Source organism: Halichoerus grypus, chromosome 3 (genome assembly GCF_964656455.1).
Source record: "Halichoerus grypus chromosome 3, mHalGry1.hap1.1, whole genome shotgun sequence".
In the NCBI taxonomy this organism is placed as follows: domain Eukaryota; kingdom Metazoa; phylum Chordata; class Mammalia; order Carnivora; family Phocidae; genus Halichoerus; species Halichoerus grypus.
In genome coordinates, this window is record NC_135714.1 from 170352825 (window position 1) to 170374036 (window position 21212).

At 49.2% G+C, this 21212-nt stretch overlaps 1 protein-coding gene across 14 annotated transcripts in view; it reads left to right on the forward strand.

The window, feature by feature from the left end:
• The window catches only part of ANK1 (ankyrin 1), a 207505-nt gene that overhangs the window by 119276 nt on the left and 67017 nt on the right, over positions 1–21212 (forward strand). For all 14 annotated transcript variants that reach the window (XM_036102295.2, XM_036102296.2, XM_078069580.1 and 11 more), the window contains 5 exons: positions 14099–14197; positions 18040–18138; positions 18722–18820; positions 19754–19939; positions 20928–21026. In XM_036102295.2, the coding sequence (XP_035958188.1) occupies positions 14099–14197; positions 18040–18138; positions 18722–18820; positions 19754–19939; positions 20928–21026 (582 nt within the window). The remainder of the gene's footprint in view (positions 1–14098; positions 14198–18039; positions 18139–18721; positions 18821–19753; positions 19940–20927; positions 21027–21212) is intronic.

A 21212-nucleotide genomic window follows, 5' to 3' on the forward strand; every position in this document is an offset into this window, starting at 1 on the left:
GACAAAGCCTGTGCTCTTGTGGCATGTATATGCTGGTAGAAAAGACCGTCCATAACCAAGAAAATGAGCAAATGTATAAGGTCAGCTAATGAGAGGCAGCATGGAGGAGAAAAGTAAAGGTGCCTGTTGCAGATGGGTTAGGGAAGCAAGACCTCTCTAGGAGATGACTGTTGAGAGACTCAAAAGAAGTAAGGGAGAACCACATGGTTTCTGGGGAAGAGCAATCCTGGAAGAGGAGAAAACAGGTGCAAAGGCCCTGGGGTCAAGAGTAAGCTTGGTGTTTGGGGAACAGCAAGAAGGACAGTGTAGCTGCAGTGGAATGATCAAAGGGAAAAGTGCTAGGCAAGGAGGTAGGTGAAATTGCCGAGGCCAAATGGTGAAAGGCCCGCAGGCCATGGTGAGGACTCGGGTTTTACTCCGAGGATGATGAGAAGCCATTGAAAGGTATTACACGAGAGATGCTCAACCTGATTTAGGTTTTTAAATGATCACCAGCCCTGGCTGCTGGGTGGAGGGTCGACTTGAGACACAGAGACTGAAGCAAGGAGGCTGGTTAGGAGGCTGAGGCGATGGACCAGGTCGATCCGGACGGTGGCTTGGAATAACGGGGAGACAGCAGAGGTGGTGACATCCGAGGACGGGCCTCCCTAGCCTTTTGGAGTGTCGTCGCCCTGGTTTGCGGTCTCAGCACACACCACACAGGGGCATGTAGGAATCAGGGTCTACCTGCTCAGCCCGGGGCTGTGTCTCATACCAATATCAGCTTCATATGTCCAATTTCCAGAATTATTACTTACATCAAATCAAAATATTTTATTATGGAGGCCGCAGCAGTAAAAAAACATATTTTCTGGGATGATCCAATTGACTTTACAGATTTACCAGCTGGCCAAATAAAAAGAAAAGTAGAGGAGAGTAAGTCAGAGTCTCTGTTCTCCTGAATTCCTAGAACTGTCGGGTGAACACAGATGCTCCACTGGGAATCATGAGCTGTAATCCCATAGGCAAAAACCCTCACTGTTTTAGTTTTCTCTTCTATTCTTTTTTTTAATTTTTAAAAATATTTTATTTATTAGAGAGCAGGGGAAGGGGCAGAGATGGAGAAGCAGACTCTGTACTGAGCACGGAGCCCCATGTGGGGCTTGATCCCACAACCCTGAGATCAAGAGTCAGACACTTAACCCACAGACGAAATCAAGAGTCAGACACTTAACCCACTGAGCCACCCAGGCACCCCATTCTTCTTATAAATCTAACAAACACTGGCTAAGTTGGCCTTCCTGATAGGAAGGAAAGTTACTTGTGACCCCAGGAGAAAATTTCACGCCCTAAAGAGAAGCCTTGATGTCTACAGTACTGGCATAAGGCAGAGAGTTAGGAGAGAGGTTTCCTGGAGCATCCGAGGCATCCTCTGTCCCCTTGACCTGTCTTATTTATCTCCACAGTACTGAGTGCCATGAGACTTGCTATGCCTCTACGTGTCTCTTCATCTGTCCTTGTCTCGTCCACTAAAATGTAGGCCCTCGAGGAGAGAGGACTCTGTTTTATTTGGTGCTCCTTACCAGGATTCTGCACGGCATATAGTATGTGCTCTACAAGTTCAATCAGAGGCTAGGCCTATTGTACCCACCGATTATTCCAGCTATGTATTTGACACTTAGCCAATCTGAGTGCTGTCACTTTAAAAAAAACATAAATTAAATTAAATTAAATTTTTTTGAGAGAGAGAACAGAGAGAGAATCTTAAGCAGGCTCCATGCCCAGCACAGAGCCTGAGATCATGACCTGAGCTGAAATCAAGGGTCAGACGCTTAGCCGACTGAGCCACGCAGGTGCCCCTGAGTGCTGTCACTTTTAAGAGCATTGTGAAATAATCATTCTTAGGGGCAATGACTCTCTCGCCTGCTGGTGGTTCTGTTGCTGGCACCAGCCCCAACAGTCAAGTATGTGGTCATATTTGCTGAAGTCTCAGAAGCTCGACCATCTGAATGATCACAAAAACGTTAAGTGGTTTCCAGTGCTAACACACAACCAACAAAAGCATGTGAAATCATGCGTGTTCCATTGATGTTCTCTGAATTTTCACATGTACCTTCCACATGAACCCCATCACTGCTGGGTACTGGTTTATCTTGAAGGTAAAGGGTTTTAGGCATTTCGAATAAATGGAGCACCTGTACCAATAGTTTCTGCTCCAGAGGAATTTTTTCCGCAGTGGCCGCATGCCAAGTCTTTTGATCAGGATTTGTTGGGCGCTGGCGATTGTGATGATTGCTACCTTTCTAAATTAAAGAGCCTTAGAGCCAGGAGGAGGTCATGACATTCTACTCTCACTCTATAACTCAGAAAGCTGAGTCTAGAGGTTACTTGGAATATCTTCAGGGCTTTATGAGTTTGGATTCAGTGAGCTGGTGGTAAGAAGACCATCTTAAGTTTTCTCTGCAACTTCATTTATTCCGCAACATGTATCAAGCACTTCCAAGGAACGACCCAAGCTCCTTGCTAGAGACTAACTTCATGCATCCCCTTCTCTTGAAGAACTCAGAGGCCAGCCAAGCAAGTCCAACTTGTAAATAGGAGGTTACAAACGGAGTGTCACATGTGCCAGCCAGAACGGGCACAGGATGTTTCCATTCAGTGATGCAATCACTGAACAAATGTTTGTTGAGCTGCTCCGGTAGGCCATGTGCTGCTACTCGGAGGGGAGTAAGTCCGAGTTGCAGCTCTCACATTGCTGCTGGTCTGGGGAGTGGCTAAAATGCCAAGGAGTCAGAGAGGCTTTGAAGGAAGAGTAGGAATTTGGCAGGTAGAGAAATGGGAACGTGGAGTTGCTGTGGGAAGGAAGAGCCAGGCAAATGCAGGAGCGGTGGAGGGCACGGGCAGCAGGGAGATCGGTGATGTTGGGATAAATGAAGTGAAAGAAGGTGAGGATGCGGGATGCCTGGGTGGCTCAGTCGGTTAAGTGTCTGCCATTGGCTCAGGTCATGATCCCAGGGTCCTGGGATCGAGTCCAGCATCGGGCTCCCCGTTCAGTGGGGAGTCAGCTTCTCCCTCTGCCTACTACTCCCCCTACTTATGCTCTCTCTCTCCAATAAATAAATACATAATATATGAAAAAACAAAAACAACAACAAGGTGAGGGTGGTGGTCGATCAGGCCAAGGAGGTTACCTCTAGATCAGTGTGGATTTGGAGGCTGTTACTTTTCTCTGTCATCGTTTTCGTAGGAACTGTTGACAGACAGAGGTGGCACTCAGTCCCCTGAATCTGCCTGGAACCACTCCCAACTCACACAGAAAGCCTTGCCAAAGGATAGTATGGGAATATCGAGCCTCTTAAGACTTGCTGCCATGGTGCAGCTCTGGAATAGCAATGAAGGAAGGGAAAGAATGTACGATTGCAGCCCCCACGTGGGACAGTGGCGTTCCGCCCTGTGCAGTCGAACAAGAGAAGCAACCAGATTCCCCTGGGCCGGGTACTATGGATTCTTCAGAAGTTGTAGTTCCTCCGAGAAAAGGCAAAAGGGGAAAGATGGGACTGAAAACCCCCATCCCCTGAATTAATTTAAATAGGTAAATTGCTTTTGCGTCTCAGCAGAAATAAGCTATTTGATGTTCGTCTGGGTGATTGTCATGACTAATTTGTAGTTTTAAAGTAAGTTGATGACTTGTCATGAGTCAGAGTGACCCACGGTGTTTTAACAATCACAGATCCCAGCTCTGCAGTGTCTCTGCTTTCCCCAGCCGTTCCCCAGTGTGACCTCATTTCACCCTTGTGAGAGGCAAAGAGGACAAGAGTCTTCCAGAACAAGGGCCAGGGGCTCCCAGCTCCTAGCCCAGGTCTCTGTGTCCCGCAAGTCAGCCTTGGGGCTGAGCCGTGCAGCAGGGCCTCTTACTCCCCTGGGAGGCCCTCCCTGAGCTGCTTTCATTTTCAGTTTTCATTCCTTCTTGGTTAAGGAGGAGTTGACTCACCAGTTCAGTGACATGAGCAGGGATGTCTCTGGGATCCTAGGGACCAGGAAAAGGGTGAATGGCATAGTGAAGAATGATCGGGAACATATTTTAAGGAGAGTACACCTTCCACGCTCCAATTTAGGCTTTGACTGCTATGGATTTACAATATGAAGAGCAGATGTGATATTCTTAGTCTGGCCAGACTGAGAAAACCAGGTAACTGTGCAGTGTGTCAGGTTGCACAAAGGTGCATTTGATTCCACAAACCCTTATGGAGCGTGTGCAATGGGCCAGGCCCCATGCTAAGACCTACGATCCGAAGGTGAGGAACACATAGGAACCGCAGAAAGTCCTACTTTGAGAGACACAGACACAAGAGCAGATAAAAGCAATTTCACGAGATGAGGGCCTTGATAGATTATCCCCGAGCGCCTTGGGGACACGGTTGAGAGAGCAATTCACTTTGGGGAGGCTGGAAACGGCGCAGTGTGGCAAAGAGAAAGGGAGAGGAAAAGTCCCAGAGAAAAATGCCATTTGATCTGGGCCTTGAAGGAAGATTTGCCTCCCTGGTTATTATAGGAATGCTAAACTCAATTCACAATTCCAGTTCTTTCTCATTGGAATAGACTATGCATGTGAATTTGCCTGGAATTATTCTCATTTGTTATGAATTTTTTGCTATAGATGTTTTTGTTGTTTTTGACAATTGTGTCCTTGATTTTAACTGTTTTGTGATTTTTAATTTAGCAACAAAATGACTTCATGGTAGTTATTTAAAAGCTTACACTAGGGGAGCCTGGGTGGCTTAGTCAGTTAAGCATCTGCCTTCAGCTCAGGTCGTGATCCCAGGGTCCTGGGATCGAACCCCGCATCGGGCTCCCTGCTCAAGGAGGAGTCTGCTTCTCCCTCTCCCTCTGCTCCTTCTCTCTCTCTCTCTCAAATAAATAAAATCTTTTAAAAAAATGTAAAAAATAAAAATTTACACTATACAAAAATATGTGAAGTCTTCTGTAAGTTTCCCCATATGCCCCCACTCCCCAAAATCACTGTGAACAATGAGGTGTGAATCTTGTCATACCTTCTTCTGTGCATCTCTACATGCATATCTTAACTGTTTTCTGAGAGCTGTTGCATTGTTTTACTGTGGACTTGTGGAATTAAGGGGAAGCCAGGGGATCAGGGCAATTCTATCATTTTGAAAATACAGAGAGTGAGGCCCGAGAGGTGAGGGGACACATCAGCAAGACAGCTCAGAGGCCTCACCTCCTTCTCCAGTGCTCTGTCCTCTGACCCCCCCCCCCCCCACTGCCCTTCTTCTGAAGGTCTGGCTCTTTTTATCTTTTCAAAGGAATGCCAAGGTCTCGGACATAGAAACTTTCTAGTCCACAGGAGATATTCTTAGCTGCTGAGCTGAATTTCAGAGTCCCTGTCTCTCATTAACTTGAGCTCACGCTTCCTGCTCTAGGCTCCCAGGGGGCCTTCAGCCCCTGCAGCAGATCGGATCTGCCAGGAGCCAGGGCGCTGCTCGGTGCGGGGGCGGGGAGGATTGTGCACCTTGTGTCCCCGGAGTAGAGAGAAGGTGATCCAGGTTGACTCATCTCCTCCCAGGGCTCTGACTAGTGTGGGTTTCTTTTTTTTTCTTCCCAATTTTTTTTTAAGATAATAAAAACCATTCAAGTGTTTTCCCTCCTGTGAATACCTCGTACACTGGATCTTACCTACCTGGGTAGGAGAGCTAAATCTGGGTTGGAATAAAGCCAAGGAGGGCCGAGTGCTCAGGGCCAGTCTTGTTCCTTTCCCTTTGCACCACCCGCTTCTGAGTGTGTGCCATCTCTCGATTTCTGCTCCTCTTCTACCTCCCCGGTCCCAGGACAAGGATGGGTTGACAAAGGAGATTGGGGTGATTTTCCACCAGGATTATGGTAATTGCTTCAACTTGTCCTGGCTTCTGGTTGATTGGATTCCAGGATCCTATATTTTTAGCAGGCCTTTCCCACCAAGCAGTCTCTGGGGAGCCCTCGGATAGCTGGGTGAGACAGAGGCAGCAGGGGGAGGGCCCTGGCTTCTGGGAGAGGCTTCCCATCCGCTGGTGCCCACACCGGCAGTCCGGTGCGGTGGCTCTCTGGGGCTTCCATCTTGGAATAACCTCAGACTTCCAGGAAAACTCGTACCTCATGGGTCCTTTAGAAACAGGAGGGTCTGTGTGCTCAGCTCCTTTCTGGCTCTGAGTCTGTAGGCATGCAGGAACCCTATCCCCTCCCACCACAGCCAGAGCCCAGAGTCCCCCACCACGCTCGTCCCTCCTCCCACAGCCTCTTCTCTACCGCTAGTCCCTCCTACCTCCTGCTTTCTTTGCTGAAATTATAAATACTTTTGAACCTATAAAAAAGTTGCAAGAACAATACAAAGAATTTTCACATCTCTGTCATCTAGACTCTCGATTACCATTTTACTGCATTTGCTCTTCCTGTCTATTTATCTATAATATATACATGTATGATGTAATTCCCCATCACCCCTAAACATTCCAGTGTGTACCACCCCAAAGTAAGGACACTTTCCCACATAACCACCCTGCAGGCCTCCAAAGCAGGAAATCAGCATTGATGCAACACAACCATCTACAGACTCCATTAAAATTTTGCTAACTGTCCAGATAATGAGAAATTGTTCTCCCTCTCCCTCCTTCCCTCCCTTTCTCTCCCTCCTCCCTCCCTTCCTGCATGCTCCTTCCCCCTTCTCTCTCTCTTCCTCTATTCTTAGGGTCTCTCCAGACTGTATTTAATTGTCATTTCTCATCAGTCTCCTTCAGTCTGGAATGCTTCCTCAAGTCTTTGCCTGTCTTGCATGTTTCCTACAGTTTCCATTTTGCAGTTTGAACCTCAGCTGTGTGTCTGCTGATGTTTCCTTATGGCCAGACCAAGGCAGTGCAGTCTTGGTAGGAATACCCTAGTAATCATGCCCCCTCTCCACCCCTGGTGATGTTAACCTTGGTCATCTGTTGGTGTCATTGATTTTTCCCTTTGTCATTGATCAGTATTTTGTGTGTAGATGGGTGGGGGTGGATATTCTGATATAATGCCAATATCTTGTTTTTCATTAAAGTTCCAGCCACCAACCTTGGCGTACACTGATACCGTCTGCCTATATCAGCTGCCACTATGATGGTTCCAGACAACGATTCTCCATCTCTGTCATTTCTATTACATTTATTAGCTGGCATTCTACTGAAGGATGAGCTTTTCCTCCTCCCTCATTGATTTATTTATTTTTTTTCATTCTTTGTTTATACCTATTCAGACTCATGGGGTCCTATTTTATTTGATGGGTTATAAACCAATACTCTCGTGATTTATTTTGATGTTCAAATCTAAATGAGGCCAGTGGAAGCGCTCTCATTAGGCTGGCTTCTTTGTTCTTCAGCATGCCCTCATCACTCTTTGAGCATTTCCTTCCTTTTTGGAGCGTGTTGTCCCAGGGTAGTTTTGTACTTCCTCTGCCCCAGCCTTGGATCAGCCATTTTTCCAAGGTTCATTTTAGTGGAGAATGGTATTTAGACACCAAAATCTGGTCACTTGATGTGCTCGTTGCTACTGGTTGTCACGTGTGGGTCCATACATTGAGATCTAGTTCTGCATCTATCTACTTTTTAAATCCATGAGATTGTGCCAATACTTCCAGGTCTAGTCCAACACCTCAGGGTTCTTTCTAGGCCTTCCTCTTTCCCCATTTGTAAATCCCTTCAGACAGTGAGGAACCTGACTCCCAGTGATATTCATCATCCTCAGTGTATTGACTTGTTTGCTCAGGGTAACAATCTCCCAGCCACTGGAGCAGCACCCTCCTCTTAGAGCAGACACACTGCTGCCCACCCCTCTGCAGGGCACCCCTTCTGGTTCACTGCTCTGCTTCCTCAGAAGCTGACATCTCTGAGCCGGGAGGGGAGGGAAGGGGAAAGGAACAGAAGGGAAGGTGGAAAAACTCCCTTTCATTTTTTATCTCATTTCTGTTTCGGCTGAAAATTTAATGCAGGCAATTTGGGGAAAGGAATCAAAATTTATAGTGTTCCAGTGATTTTTTGGCCAGCAGCTTCATTCACTTCCTCATGTAGTCAGACTGTAGTGATAGTCACCCCCTCTTTCCTTTTCTACCACCTCGTTTGGTTCTCATCCTCTCTGCCTCTGGTTTCCATAGTCTGCCTTTCTTTCTTCCCTTCCTCTTTCTTTCTCATCAGTCTCAGGATTTGGAGTAGGAACAGTGATCCTTTTTTTGTCTCCATAAGCCCTGTTTAGATTCTTATTTCCTGTTCTGTTTCAGGGCTGCAGACTTCCAAATATATAATATCTGTGATCTTGCTCCACAAATAGGGATAAATAATAGAGCAGTTAGAAGTCACAAGTGTACAGGCTGGGTGTTATTTGGAGAATTAAACTTCTGTAACATAGAGTCAAATCTTGATCTTCTCTGGACAGATACAACAAACTTATAGAGAATCCAGATTGAATAGGAAAATGGGACAGTAATATAAAGACCTAGGTATATGACCCTCTCTGTCTACATCCTTGTCTTTATTATGGGCAAGATCTTCTGATTAACCAATTGACCAATTGACCAATTAACCATTAGCCTTTACTGATCGCATGAGTAAAGTGGAGTGTTGCATGAAGACAATGTTACTTAGAAACCCCTCTCCCCCACCCCTCTTTTTGTTCATTCTGGGGTCCTCAGACTTCTTGCCTTTCTCTGCTGCTGCTCTTGGCTTATTCTTCCCAAGATCCCAGTTCTTTCCTCCCCATCACAATTTCCCCTGGCCAGTGCTCCTTTGCCTCTGGGCCTGGCTGGATGGCAGCTAACTAATTTGATGAGCTGAACCAGTAGGTATTCATGAATAAAAAAGTCATGCTTCCTGGATACTACATTAGCATGTTAGCTTAAGTCCTCTAGAAACACACTGCTTGGCTCAAAGAAAGAGGAAATAATAAGTTTCAGAACACATGGTGGGGGTGGGAGGAGGAGGTGGGCCTCAAAGTCCTCAGGGCACAACCTGGGGCTGCCTGCTCTGTGGGGGTGGGGGCCAGCCATGTTTGTGGGTAAAATAAACAGCTGTGAGAAAAGGAGTTAGAAGGGTTGTATGTCCACATGGGAAGGTAAGCAGCAACTTTTGAGATGTTCTTGCAGTTTTCAAAGAGATGTAGCATCTCAGGACACCATAGCTTTTCTATTTGAAACCATCCTCTGCACTGGACAGGAGAAGAGTTAAATTCCTTGTGACATGTCTACTGTATTTGTACATTTAGAAATCAATTAGTGTAATTGGGGCAATCAGAGATGCTAAACAGAGGAGCAATTTACTGAGAACAAATGTCTGGAATTGTATATTTTGCCAATGGAATTTCTCACAGTTGGTACAAGAAAATACTCCAAATTAAATCATTCAGGCTGAATGTGACTTTTTTTCCCTTCTTCTTAAAAATGTTAAAAGAAACACAGCCTGGCTGAGATCTCTTCCCCCTCCTGTTGGACAGATTGCTTCTCAGAAAAATCCTCTAAATTGACATTTTACCTGAAAAAGAGCAAAGGCAGATGAAAAACTCCAGGTGTGTGTGCTTGGCATGAACACTTCTGCCAAACATGATCATAAAAGGGTTGTCTGCTCTATTAAGACCATGTGAAATGAGATCATACGAGGCCAGGTGTCCTTAGAGGCTTAGTATAGGGAGTACGTAGGATGTAAAGAGCTTCCAAGAACATTTTTCCTACCCTAACAATGAGAAAGGCCTGGACAATCTACAAAATTATAGTTCGTCCTGAGCCCGTCCGAGGGCTGAGATCACACTGTGCAACCAAGTTAACTGAATTCCAAAGCGGAGTAAGCCCCTCTGAAGAGAGGGCCACTGTGTCAGCTGAGGCAGAGTACGGGAGAAAGAAGCAGCTATTGTACAAGCCAAAATCTTAACAAGGTCAGTGTGAACTGCAGTGTGTCTGGAACCACAGGCCTCCTGTAGGTGTTCATGAAAAATATTGGGATAAGTCAGGAGATAAGAGAGAGTCTCCCAGGATGGCAAAGGAATACAGGAGGCACTTGGTGGCTTTGGAGGCAGAGGTAGAGGCAGGAACAGAAAAAGCCTTGGCTGCTTCCCCATATTCCTCCCTCATGTGAAGCAAAAACAAACCCTCTCACCTTCAGAACTTAGGCAAAAACCCATTCTTCAGGGGAAGGAATAGAAGCAAACTACCTCTGCCTCCAGGACACAGTAAAACCCCAGTGGTGCTGCAGGAAAGGTAGAGGCAAAACCCCCGTTCACCCGGGGGAGGGCAGGAGACTGTCCTGGCCCCAAAATGGTCTTGTACCAATAATGAACAGAGGTCTGCTACTGCTGGAAGAGGAGCAAGAAACTCACCCAAGACCAAGTATAAAGATAAGGCAGGTCTTGCTGCCACAGAGACAAGGGGAAAGAATGCTTAAAACAAGAGTCCCCCCCCACCTTTGAGGTCCAGATGCAGGACCTTTTGCAGTATCCTTTGTAAGACTAAGTCTGGGCCAAGACAAAGGAGAGCTTCCTGGCTGCTCCCCTGCCCCATGACAAGGAAGAGCATATTACTGCTGGAAGGGGGACAGAAGCATGGAGAAGGACCTCAGCTGAGGTACAGGCATGCAGGGCTGGCTGATAGTTGAGGGGAGATCAGGAACACAGGAATCCCTCCAGCACCCTTGCTCCTACTCTAAGCTTACAGTAACAGCAGCCTCCATCTAGAGGAATCTGAAGGCTGTAGTGCACTGAAGGTAACAAAACTCAGACCTAAGTCAACACACACACACACACACACACACACACACACACATAAACACACACACACGTAAGAAAAAAACAAAACCATTGTCAGGAGGCAAAGCAATCAACAGAAGCAGACTCAGAGATGACCTGGATGTTGGAACTATCAGATGGTCTTTAAAATAACTGTGATTAAAGTGTTAAAGGATCTAGTAGGAAAGGTGGACAATGTTCATGAACAGTTGAAGAATTTCAGCAGAGGGATGGAAAGTATAAAAAAGAATCAAATGAATTGCTAGAAATTTTAAAAAACCAGTTTTTGGCGATAAGGAATTTCTTTAATAGGCTCATCTGTGGCTCTGTGGAGGGCATTGCATTCAGATCACCACAGTGATAGACTCGGAAGTGCCTTAGGGTGACTATGTTGAAAACAAACAAATTAAAAATAGAGTCAGAAAAATACAAAGTCATAAAGAAGAGAGAGAACATTGATCCAGGATCTGGGATGGAAGCTGAGTAACACAATTTAAGATACAGATCTATTCGGATGGTCCCTTTTATAAGTGGCCACCTTCTGCCAGGAGTGTAGCTTTTGGAGGGAGGCCTATGATGCAGGGAGGGAAGCAGAGGGACTTTCTGTGGACCAGGGCAAGGAATAAAATCCTGGATGTCAAACTATAATGGCCATGACCGGACCCGTGTGAGTGATCGTGACTGAGGCTTCATTCTGAGCTGCCTGGTGAGCAAAACAAGGAGAAATAGGCTTTTATCCTCTGATGGAAACCTACTAGTTCCTAGGGGCAAAAACAACAACAAAAACCACCACCAACAAAAAACCCCAAGCCCTTTTTTTCTTGGGAAGTCCAGATTTGTTTTCTATGTGGCTGTGCCCTAGAAAAGATGTGTGACCTTGGCTAGTCGTTTGACTACCCCGGACCTTGATTTCCTCAGCATTCAGGGATCCCCACATCCCATTCCACTCCATCCTCTGGGCACACAGGACGTCTAGAATCCCTCTGGATGGAGATGCTGACACAGGCTCCAGAGAGCAGAGACAGATACCCTGGAGCATCAGCAGTCAACTTGGGTGTTTTCCTTGTTGAGTTGGCAACTCCCCAGCTTTGAGGCATTCAGAAGCCGTGACCGCTGATGGGAAGGGACTGTGCTGCCCAAGTAAGCACTAAACCCACAGCAGTCAGCACCATGCCACTCTCCCTGCCACCATAGCCGAGTCCCCTGCGGGAAGAACACTGCAGCAGCTGCAGACACCAGCGTGCTCGCAGGGAGTCTTCCAGAACACTGCTGGGTTTCAAGAGGGGATGGCAGAATGCAGTGCACTGTGAGGGAGGAGGGGCTCCTGGGCAGACCTGCCCTGGGGTAGAGCTGAGGGCCCGAAGCTGCAGGGAGGGGCTCCAGGCTTCCAGAGCCCAGTCCCTGGACAGATTGCTTTTCAGTGAATTTGTGTTTTGCAAATTGATTTGAGGGGAACTGGTTTACTGCCACCCAGTGTTCTTCTCCCTCCCCCAGATTCCTGTTCTCACAGATCACTGTCTCCCTTTCTGTTATCAAACCTGACGGGGACCCAGCCTTTATTGGATAAGCCTGTTCACACTGGGGTGTGAATAATTCACACTACTTGGGATGCTGCATTTAATGGTGTACACAGTCTGCAAGGGAAAAACATCTTACGGTGATTTCTAGGCACTTGCATGAGGAAATGTTGCATGAGACAGCCCTCCCATCGCCCCCCAACCCCCACGCATCCCCTAGCCAAGCTGGCAGTGCTGACATGCAAAGATTTGGCCCACTGCACTCTGAGTGTTTTGGGGTGCAGGGAGGGCCCGATTAAATAGAAATGAGGTGAAGTTCCCTTCGGAGCCCACTTCCTCTTTGCTCTGCCACCCCAGGCACCTGTTTTATTTTCCCTGTTCAAGGCCCCAGTGTAAAGAGAGTTTGAGATACCCTCCGTCCTCCGTCCGAGGTACCTGTCCTCCCTCTCCTTATTTCAGTGTTTCCTCATTACTTCCTCTGCCGGTATTAGCAAAGCAACTGAACACACCTGTTGAGGGTTAATGCGCTGCCACTCCCAGATAGAATATTTGCGGTTTCACGGGAATCTCTTGATGCTGACTGCTGGCGTTCTGGTGCTCCCGTGGGCAGGACAGTCCCTGGCCATGAGCATTCGGGTCCTGAATGCCCGGACACAAAGGGAAAGGGGGGATTTCAGGGGCCCGTGCTGGGTGGGGCTGCAGGAGGCACACCGTTGGGAGCCAAGTCCCTCTGCTGTGTGGCAAGGGTCTTTCTCATTAGCCAGAGCCTGCGGTGGCTGTGGGGCATCCCCTGAAAGGGAACATGCTAGAACGGCGTTGACTGAAACAGGAGACAGGAAGGAATGGGAGAAGGGGGGGAATGGCTGGTGGGCAAGGAGGAGGAGGAGGAGGAGGGGGAGGAGAACACAACAGTAGGGCACGGGGAGTGCCGATTGACTACAATCATCTTCCATGTGGAGCCAAGATCTGCTCATCACTGGAAGCGAAATGAGTTCCATCATATTGTCGGAATTATGTGTGGCTCTAAGTCGCACTCTTTGAAGTCAGCTTTTGCCAGGAAGTTTCCAGGCATCTTAAGTGCAAGAATCAGAAGACGGGACACGCGAGAGTGCCAAGTAAAACCTTCTCTCGCACCTCGCCATGTACGGCTGGAGGTTTCTGTGGTCAGGGAGAGTTCTGCTCCCGTGGACTGCCGAGCTGGCATGGATAGTGTTGGTTCTTCCCACCCCATACCGCACAATTGAACTGTCAGACAAGCTTTGACCACATTTGAAATGGCAAGGTGGCCAAGGGGCTATTTTAATACTGATTCTTCTGTCAGAGAAATCTTATAGCTGGGTGGTTGGTAGTATTTAATTCTCAAAAGACCTTATTTCAGAATGTATTTTGTTTTTTTACTAAATATGCATCTAGCTCTACAAATGTTTAGGATACACTGGTGTTGCCCCTTTGCTTTTACTGGTTGCTGCCATGAAAATTAACCAGGGTGTTGAAGCTATAGCACTTCCATGAAGTGATTGCCAAAAGCCTGGCCAAGATCTGAATTCAGGGTCACCCACTGCCTCAGTGAGAGCTTCTCCACACTTAAGATGGAGATGAGTCCGGGCAGTGGTGGTCTTGTTATCGCCCTGCGTTCCTATTATCTGGGACTTCTGCGGAAAATAACTTGGAAAGGCTGGGCCAGCACCACTCAGGGCCCCTCCCGTTCTTCCTTCTGGCCCGTCACACATCTCTTCACAGGGAAATGGCCTCATCCCAACCACTGGAACAGCAGAATGCATAGTCCCCTAACCACACTCTTCCTGCCTCTCTGCTCTTTACAGAATGGGCTGAACGGCTTGCACCTGGCCTCTAAAGAAGGCCATGTGAAGATGGTGGTTGAACTTCTGCACAAAGAAATCATTCTAGAAACGACAACCAAGGTACGTCTCTTAGGGAGCGGGGGGCTTTTCATTGATAATTCAAGTGTGGGGGTCCCTCATGTCTTGTCCCAAACTTGAGAGAAACCCAAGCGTGCCTCTGAATTTCTCTTGTCTTTCCCATCGCTTCCTAGTTCTAGGCATCCCTGAAGTCACCTGAAAAGCACAGGACCCTATTTCCACAAAAGAGTGGGCTTTTCTTTATCCTCCTCGTTAGATTATAAACCTAGAAATAGAACCCTTTTCGTGGCTTTCTGTTTTCTTGGGGTCTTTGATTCCAGCGCAGGGGCTAAGAGCACTAGAAACCCCACAGTCAGGTGCCTGGGGTCCAAATCCCAGCAGGGATACTTCATGCTCTGTGACTTTGGGCAGGTTAGCTAGTGAAAAGTCTCAATTCCCTCCCTCGTCTATAAAATGGGGATGATAATACTTGGTTTCAGGATTCAGATGACAAAGGAACAGGCATCAGCAAATATTGGTGGCTATGTTTCTACTGAGGCCGGGAGGAGAGGGCCAGACCATCGCAGCTGTCCTTCTCCAGCAATCTCCTTGGTCAGCTCCACACTTCCTTCCTCCCTGCCCTGATTACCCTGAACAGCGTTCTCAGCTCCTATTAGGAGGCACTGGGCGAAGGCTGCGGTCCCAGCCCTCACACCATCATGCTCTTCCCCGTAGCCCCAGGGACGCGAGCCCAGAAACCACATCACGGAATTATGCACCTACAGGTTGCAAAATAGGTTTTATTTCTTACGTCCGTCCATCCTGTTTGCTTAGCGAGCAAGATGCCGCCGCCGGCATTTCAAAACAGAACTACACACAAAAATCACCTGTCTCTGCTGACTCAAGGACTGCTTCCTCTTCTCTTCCTTCCCGGTTGCTTCCCGCGGTTTTCCTCCCGGCTTTGTCCCGCTGGCCTCTTTCTTCCCATTAGCTGTTTCTTACCTGGGGTGCTCTCACACCCAGCCCCAATTTCAGTTCCGGGCGGCAAGCGTGTTTGCCGCCTCTCGAGCGGAGAACCGGAAGAACACTAGGTAGATAGCAGATATAATGGTTATGAAGAGCATTACCCAAATATTATGAAGGTACAGTCATCCCTGGTGGTCAAATCCTGTAATTTTCATGCCATTTCCCGAAGGTGAAGAGATCGCGCCGGTGAAATAGACAAGAGTTGTTCTTCCCGGACGTCTGTGCGGCGTTTTTTTTTGTTTTTGTTTTTTTATCCCTGACGAGCACCAGTGGTTTCCACCCTTCTTCTGTGGACGAAGGGGACACGATTAGTTTTCCTTCTGGTGTTCCCACGTACCTGGCTGCCAGCAGCGTGCCATCTGTGGGCTCCGGGCGAGCGGCACCAACAGTGTGCTTCAGTGTTTTCGCTCTTGCCGAAGTTCCCCCTTTGATTGTTATTTTGCAAGCGAGCGCTTGGTGTGTCTTTGTTATTTATAGGCTTTTTTTGTGAGCCAACGTGGTTTCTGAATGCCACACAGAGGGAGGAAAAAAGGTGAAGCAGAAACCGTGGGCTGAGCAAGAGTCCTAGCAGATTGGGGAATTCTAATGGGTCTCGCAAGCAGGAGAAAGATTAAAAAAGGAAAAGAGTAAAAAAGCCAAAACCAATATAGTTTCCTAAGCTGTGCTTAGAAATTTTAAAAGCACAAAACAAAAGCATCCGTGTCCCCATCCTCCTGTCTCTGCCTCTCAGAGGCCCGTGCTCATCCTCTAGGCTGGTGGGAGGGAGAAAGCCCTAATCTCCCTGCTCGCATCTACCCCTCACCTGCCCCAGCCGCCTCCCTTCCAGGAGCTCCGGGACCCCCTGCCAGTGGACAAAGTGGGTCTTTGTGGATCACACGTAGCTAAGAATTTTTTTTTGCTTCTTCGAGGGCATGTTCCTTCATGCAGAGGGAAGGGTAGAGGAAACAGAGGCCCCACCTCCTTGCCCTGTGACCCTTGCCCCAGGGCAGGGCCCTCTTGCACTTTGCGCAGTGTGCACGTGTGTGTAGGTGGGGGGTCTGTTTCCCACGGTCTCCCCTTTGCTCTTACCCATCACCCGTGCTGCCCTCAGCCCAGATCCAGAAGGTGGGCCAGGATCCATAGTCAGGGTTCCACGTGGGCCCAGCTGCCCCCCCTCCCCCGCTGCCCGCATGGGTTTCTGTGGGGAGAGCCCTGATGTCATGTGATTTAAGGCAGAAAGGGGCAGGTGGGAAGCAACTGACATTGCTTCTTGAGGGCAAGGAGGCTGAGTGTCCGTCATCGCTATACTCCCACGCCTGGACTAGCGCCTGACGCACATGTGCTCAGTGTGCAGCAGACGCGTGGATGGGCACAGCACACTTCCTTCTAAATGGGGAGACTTGGAGATCTGAGTCCTGATTTCCAGAGAAGGTTCTGGTGCCAACAGCCGTGTCCCACTTGGTGCAGTGAGTGAGTGGGACCCAGGTGCCAAGGCCTCTAACTGTAAGCTCTTTGGACTTCTATGGAAAATGATTACTTAACATCTATACCTTCATTTCTGGCACTTATTCTCTGACAGATATTTGAGGAAGAACCCTTTGGTTTATCAAATGGAACTTAAGGAGAAATCAAAAAGACACCCTTGGGAGGTGACAAGCAGGGCCCTCTGGCCTGATAGGGGCCACACTTTAGAAACAAAGACCTGAGCCCCCTGCAGCCCCCAGGAGCCCCCAGTGGGACTACCTCTCCCACCTGCGGGCGCCTGGGGCCGCGCTGTCTGGGGGGCCACAGAGCTTGGCGCCCGCGCTGGTCCATTCCGCCCGGGTGAGGACACTCTTCTCCCAGTGGCAGATGGCCCCAGTGCATGGACTGAGTTTGAAGTCCCTACTTGTCGGGGCTTGAGTTGCCTGAGATGGATTAGCAAGTGTTTATGTAGTTTAGGTAAATTATATACCATATGAACTATAAAAAGATGAGTTCATTTGAGATCTCTGCTCCTTAAGTAGCAGAGGGACAGATGGGCCCAGATGGGTCCCGTTTTCTCCCGCCTGCCCTATGGACAGAAGCTGTCGGTGAGGGGGCGGGGGCTGTCCTGCCTGCCTGTCACTGAGCAGGGGTGCCAGTGGGGTCACGTAGGTGAGTCAGAGAATGGGCCTGTGTTCCAGCCCCAGGACATCTGGGAGGCAGGAGGAAGACTGGCAGGAAGGCCGGCATCCTGATCACAAGCAGCCTGCCAGACCTAAACCCCGTCTACCAATTGTTAAATACCCAGAATGGATCTGGACAAGAAAATCTGAGTGTTCTAGTCACCTCCTCAGAACCTGCCCCCAGTCCCTTTACATATTTCTGCCCTTTCCTCTCTTCGCCTCTCAGTCCTCTGTCCCCCCTTGGCCCAGCTTCGGGTGAAGGGCACCGAGCCCACGGCCTCTGCCAGCCTCCTTCCGCAGGGCTCTGGGCCTCGCGGGGGCTCTGCGTCGTCCTGCAGTTGCAGCTTGTGAGGAGCTGGAAGTCCACGGAAGCCCGGCTTGCCTGGCAAACCTTTCAGTGTGTGTCCTGAGGAATGCTGACTATCTGTCAGCTGATGACAGAACGCTATGTCTGCAGGCAGCAGATTAGGTGTTGAAAAGTGGCTTCTTTATTCTTTGGCGTGATTTTTTGTGTGGAGAACAGGAAGGCTTTTCCTCCTTGGGCTTTCAGTATTATTTCAAGGTGTATAAAGGGTCAGGCACGCTCATGGGTGTTGTCTACCCCTTTTGGCCATGAAGAAAGCCCACTGTCCCTCACCCCAACCCGTAGCCTTGTTAGTGTACCCTTAATGGTGACTTTACCTTTGACCGTCACGGTACCGTTGACAGCCCGGTGGGAAACCTCCTCTGCTTCCTCTCCCCCATGTGTTTCAGAAAGGGAACACAGCTCTGCACATTGCCGCCCTCGCCGGTCAGGATGAGGTGGTCCGGGAGCTGGTCAACTATGGCGCCAATGTCAACGCCCAGTCACAGGTAATGGTCCTCTGGGGTCCCAGGCCAGAGGGCGTTGCCCTTCTTCTCCACCTGCATTTCTGTAATATTGTGGGTGCGTGGTCTAGATTAATTGGCAGTGTGTCTCTAAGCAGTAATGAAGGCAAGTTTATTATGTTTTCATGCTTCTATTGCATATTCTATGAACGATGTGGTTGATCATTGAGGGCCCCATCTCTGTTCAGTTAAACCAGCCAAACAATATATCTAGCTATGACTCACGTGGGGAGAGAAAGCCTGTTTAGGGGTGGGTGGGACATGGGGGGTTCACGAGGAAGGGAGTGAAAATAGAGGGTGTGTATGTGTGTGTGTGTGTGTGTCTCGTGCAAGATGCTGATGTCCATGGAGTGTCGCCCCCACCTGGTGGCCTTTTGTAATAATCCCACTAAGCCATTTCAAAGCCTGGAGTTTTTCTAACAGGAGATATTGGTGGGGACATGGTCCTGTGGGCTAGGTGAAAGTAGGATGAAGAGAGAGCTGTCCTCAAGTTGAGAGGATTGTGCACCAGGTTTAGCATCTCTCCTTTTGGGGGTGAATGTTAATGACTTTTGCTCTTGGTCTACAGAAAGGCTTTACACCGCTATACATGGCAGCACAAGAGAATCACTTGGAAGTGGTTAAGTTTTTACTGGAAAATGGAGCTAATCAGAATGTAGCCACAGAAGTAAGTACCTGGGGCAAATGGCCTCACTACTGGACGCCCCCGGGTGCAGGACACCGCTGGGGGTGTACATTCCTGGGACATGGCTTGAAAGACTTCCCTTTGTTGCAATCAGTGTAGAGTGTCGTTGTGTGCTCTCTACCTTCTGATCACTGCACTAATTCCGGGTGCTGCCGGGCTATGCAAGGGAAGAAGAGACAGAGTCATGGGTCTTGAGGAATGCCCAGACACATACCAGAGAAATGACATCAGACCCAAGCTTGTCCTTCCCACACTAAGCACCACTGAAGGCCGGACCCTAATGAGAAAGGATCCTGCCATAAACCATGAGTCACTTCAGCTCTGGTCCTGAGTTTTGTCATTGACGAAAGGATGAAATTGAACTAGATAGAGCCAAAGCTTCTCTTGACTACTAACATTATAACACTCAGCAGTTAGGTGACTTTGTGCTCATTCTGCTTCGCCAGTTCGTGGGGTCCTGTGCCCCTCGGCATACAACCGAGGAGATTAATGACAGTAGCTCACAATCGAATCCTCAGTTCCTGGCATAGTTTCTAGCATTTGGTAGGGGTTACTAATACTCGTGCAATGAAGAATGATCCTCTGCCATGTTGAAGGGTGCAAGGGAGGGTAGGCAAGGAGCACTCCGAGCACCCAGTCAGACTGGGAACAAGTTATAAAGGAAAATGAATGGCTCTGGGCTCGGGGAGATTGCAGAGAAAGAAAGTGGGGCCAAGAGAGGCTTTAGGGCAGAGGTGGCATTTAAACTGAGCTTGACTGATGAAGAGGGCTCTGAATGGTAAGAAAGTCATTGCAGGCTGAGGGCCCATCACAAGCAAGAGCCCTGAGGTGTGAAAGCGTGTGTCCTGCTTGGAAGACAGTGAGTGGTCGGGTGGGGTCAGAGCAAATGGATCTTTCCTCCTTTCCTGTGGCCAGGACGGCTTCACCCCTCTAGCAGTGGCTCTGCAGCAGGGTCACGAGAACGTGGTGGCCCACCTCATCAACTATGGGACGAAAGGGAAGGTGCGCCTGCCCGCCCTGCACATCGCGGCGCGCAACGACGATACGCGGACAGCCGCGGTGCTGCTGCAGAATGACCCCAACCCTGACGTGCTTTCCAAGGTGAGGGCGGCCTTCCCTGGCGGCGGAGCCGTAGGGCTGACCCCCAGCTGTTCCCCGAGAATGCACCGCGGCCGGATGTGGCACCAGCCATGCACACGGAGCACCACCAGCCCCCACAGGGCCTCCAGGTTCCCGCTAGTGACCTGGAGGAGCTTTAAACCCCCTAGTGAACACCCAGGAAAATGTGCTTGGTGTGGAGCAGGGAACGTTCTTGTTGCTCCTGGTCATCCAGAAAAGTATCCAGGGCAGGCTGGCTTTGGGATCTGGCAGGTGGTGTTCTAGAATGTACGCCCCTCTTTTCCTGGCTGGCCCCTGGTGGAGGAAGGGAGGTGTCCCTACGTGGGGAGGTGAGAATGGGGAGGGCTCCCCAGGGGCTTGGACTGCTAGCTGTCTGATGTTCAGGCACTGCCGATCCATTATCTGTAAGTTTAGGCTGTTGATGACTTCTGTAGTGCGAGTGGATCGCCCTGAGCTATTCACATGGTCCCTCAACCCCATGGTCGCTGGGTTTTATCTGGGAGGCTGTTGACTGGATTAGGCATGGTCTCAGGTTATGGGACAGAATGATGACGATGACCCACCAAGGGGTCCAAAGGGCCGCTTTGGCCAGCCAGCTGAGTCGCCACGCCCTTTTAGGGGGCTGAAACAATCTCTAGAGTGAAGATCATGGCCCCTGTAACACTTTGTATTCATTAATTAACATTTCTTCATAAGTAACCGTTCACATAAGTGGGCCCTGCAGAGTTTGAGGTAATGCTAGTCCATGGTTTGTCCACAGGAACCACAAAACAAACAATGGGGGGGTCCTCAGAGGTGGGACCCAGCTTTGAATATGACTTGCCGCAAAGCCTTTCCAAACCCCTTCAGCAAACCTCTCCGTCTTGGGTCCTTGGGCCCTGCCGACATTTCCAGAATCCCTGTCCTTATTCTGAGGTGAAAATGGCAGAGCATGGCTTGTGACAAGTTGTCCCCCTCTGTTGTGCCCCAGACGGGATTCACCCCCCTCCACATCGCAGCTCACTACGAGAACCTCAATGTGGCCCAGTTACTCCTCAACAGGGGCGCCAGTGTCAACTTCACGCCCCAGGTAAGGCCCTCCGGCAGGCCCCGCTCTCAGGCCTGGGCTCTGGGCTTGTCTGCCCCTCACTGTGACACCACAGGTTTCCTCCTTATGGCACGAGTGCCCTTGGGGGAGATGGCCCTGGTGTCTCTTAAGGGTGTCTGATATCTGCCCATCAGTTTCCATTTGCCCATTGTCGAGGTGGGAAGCCTG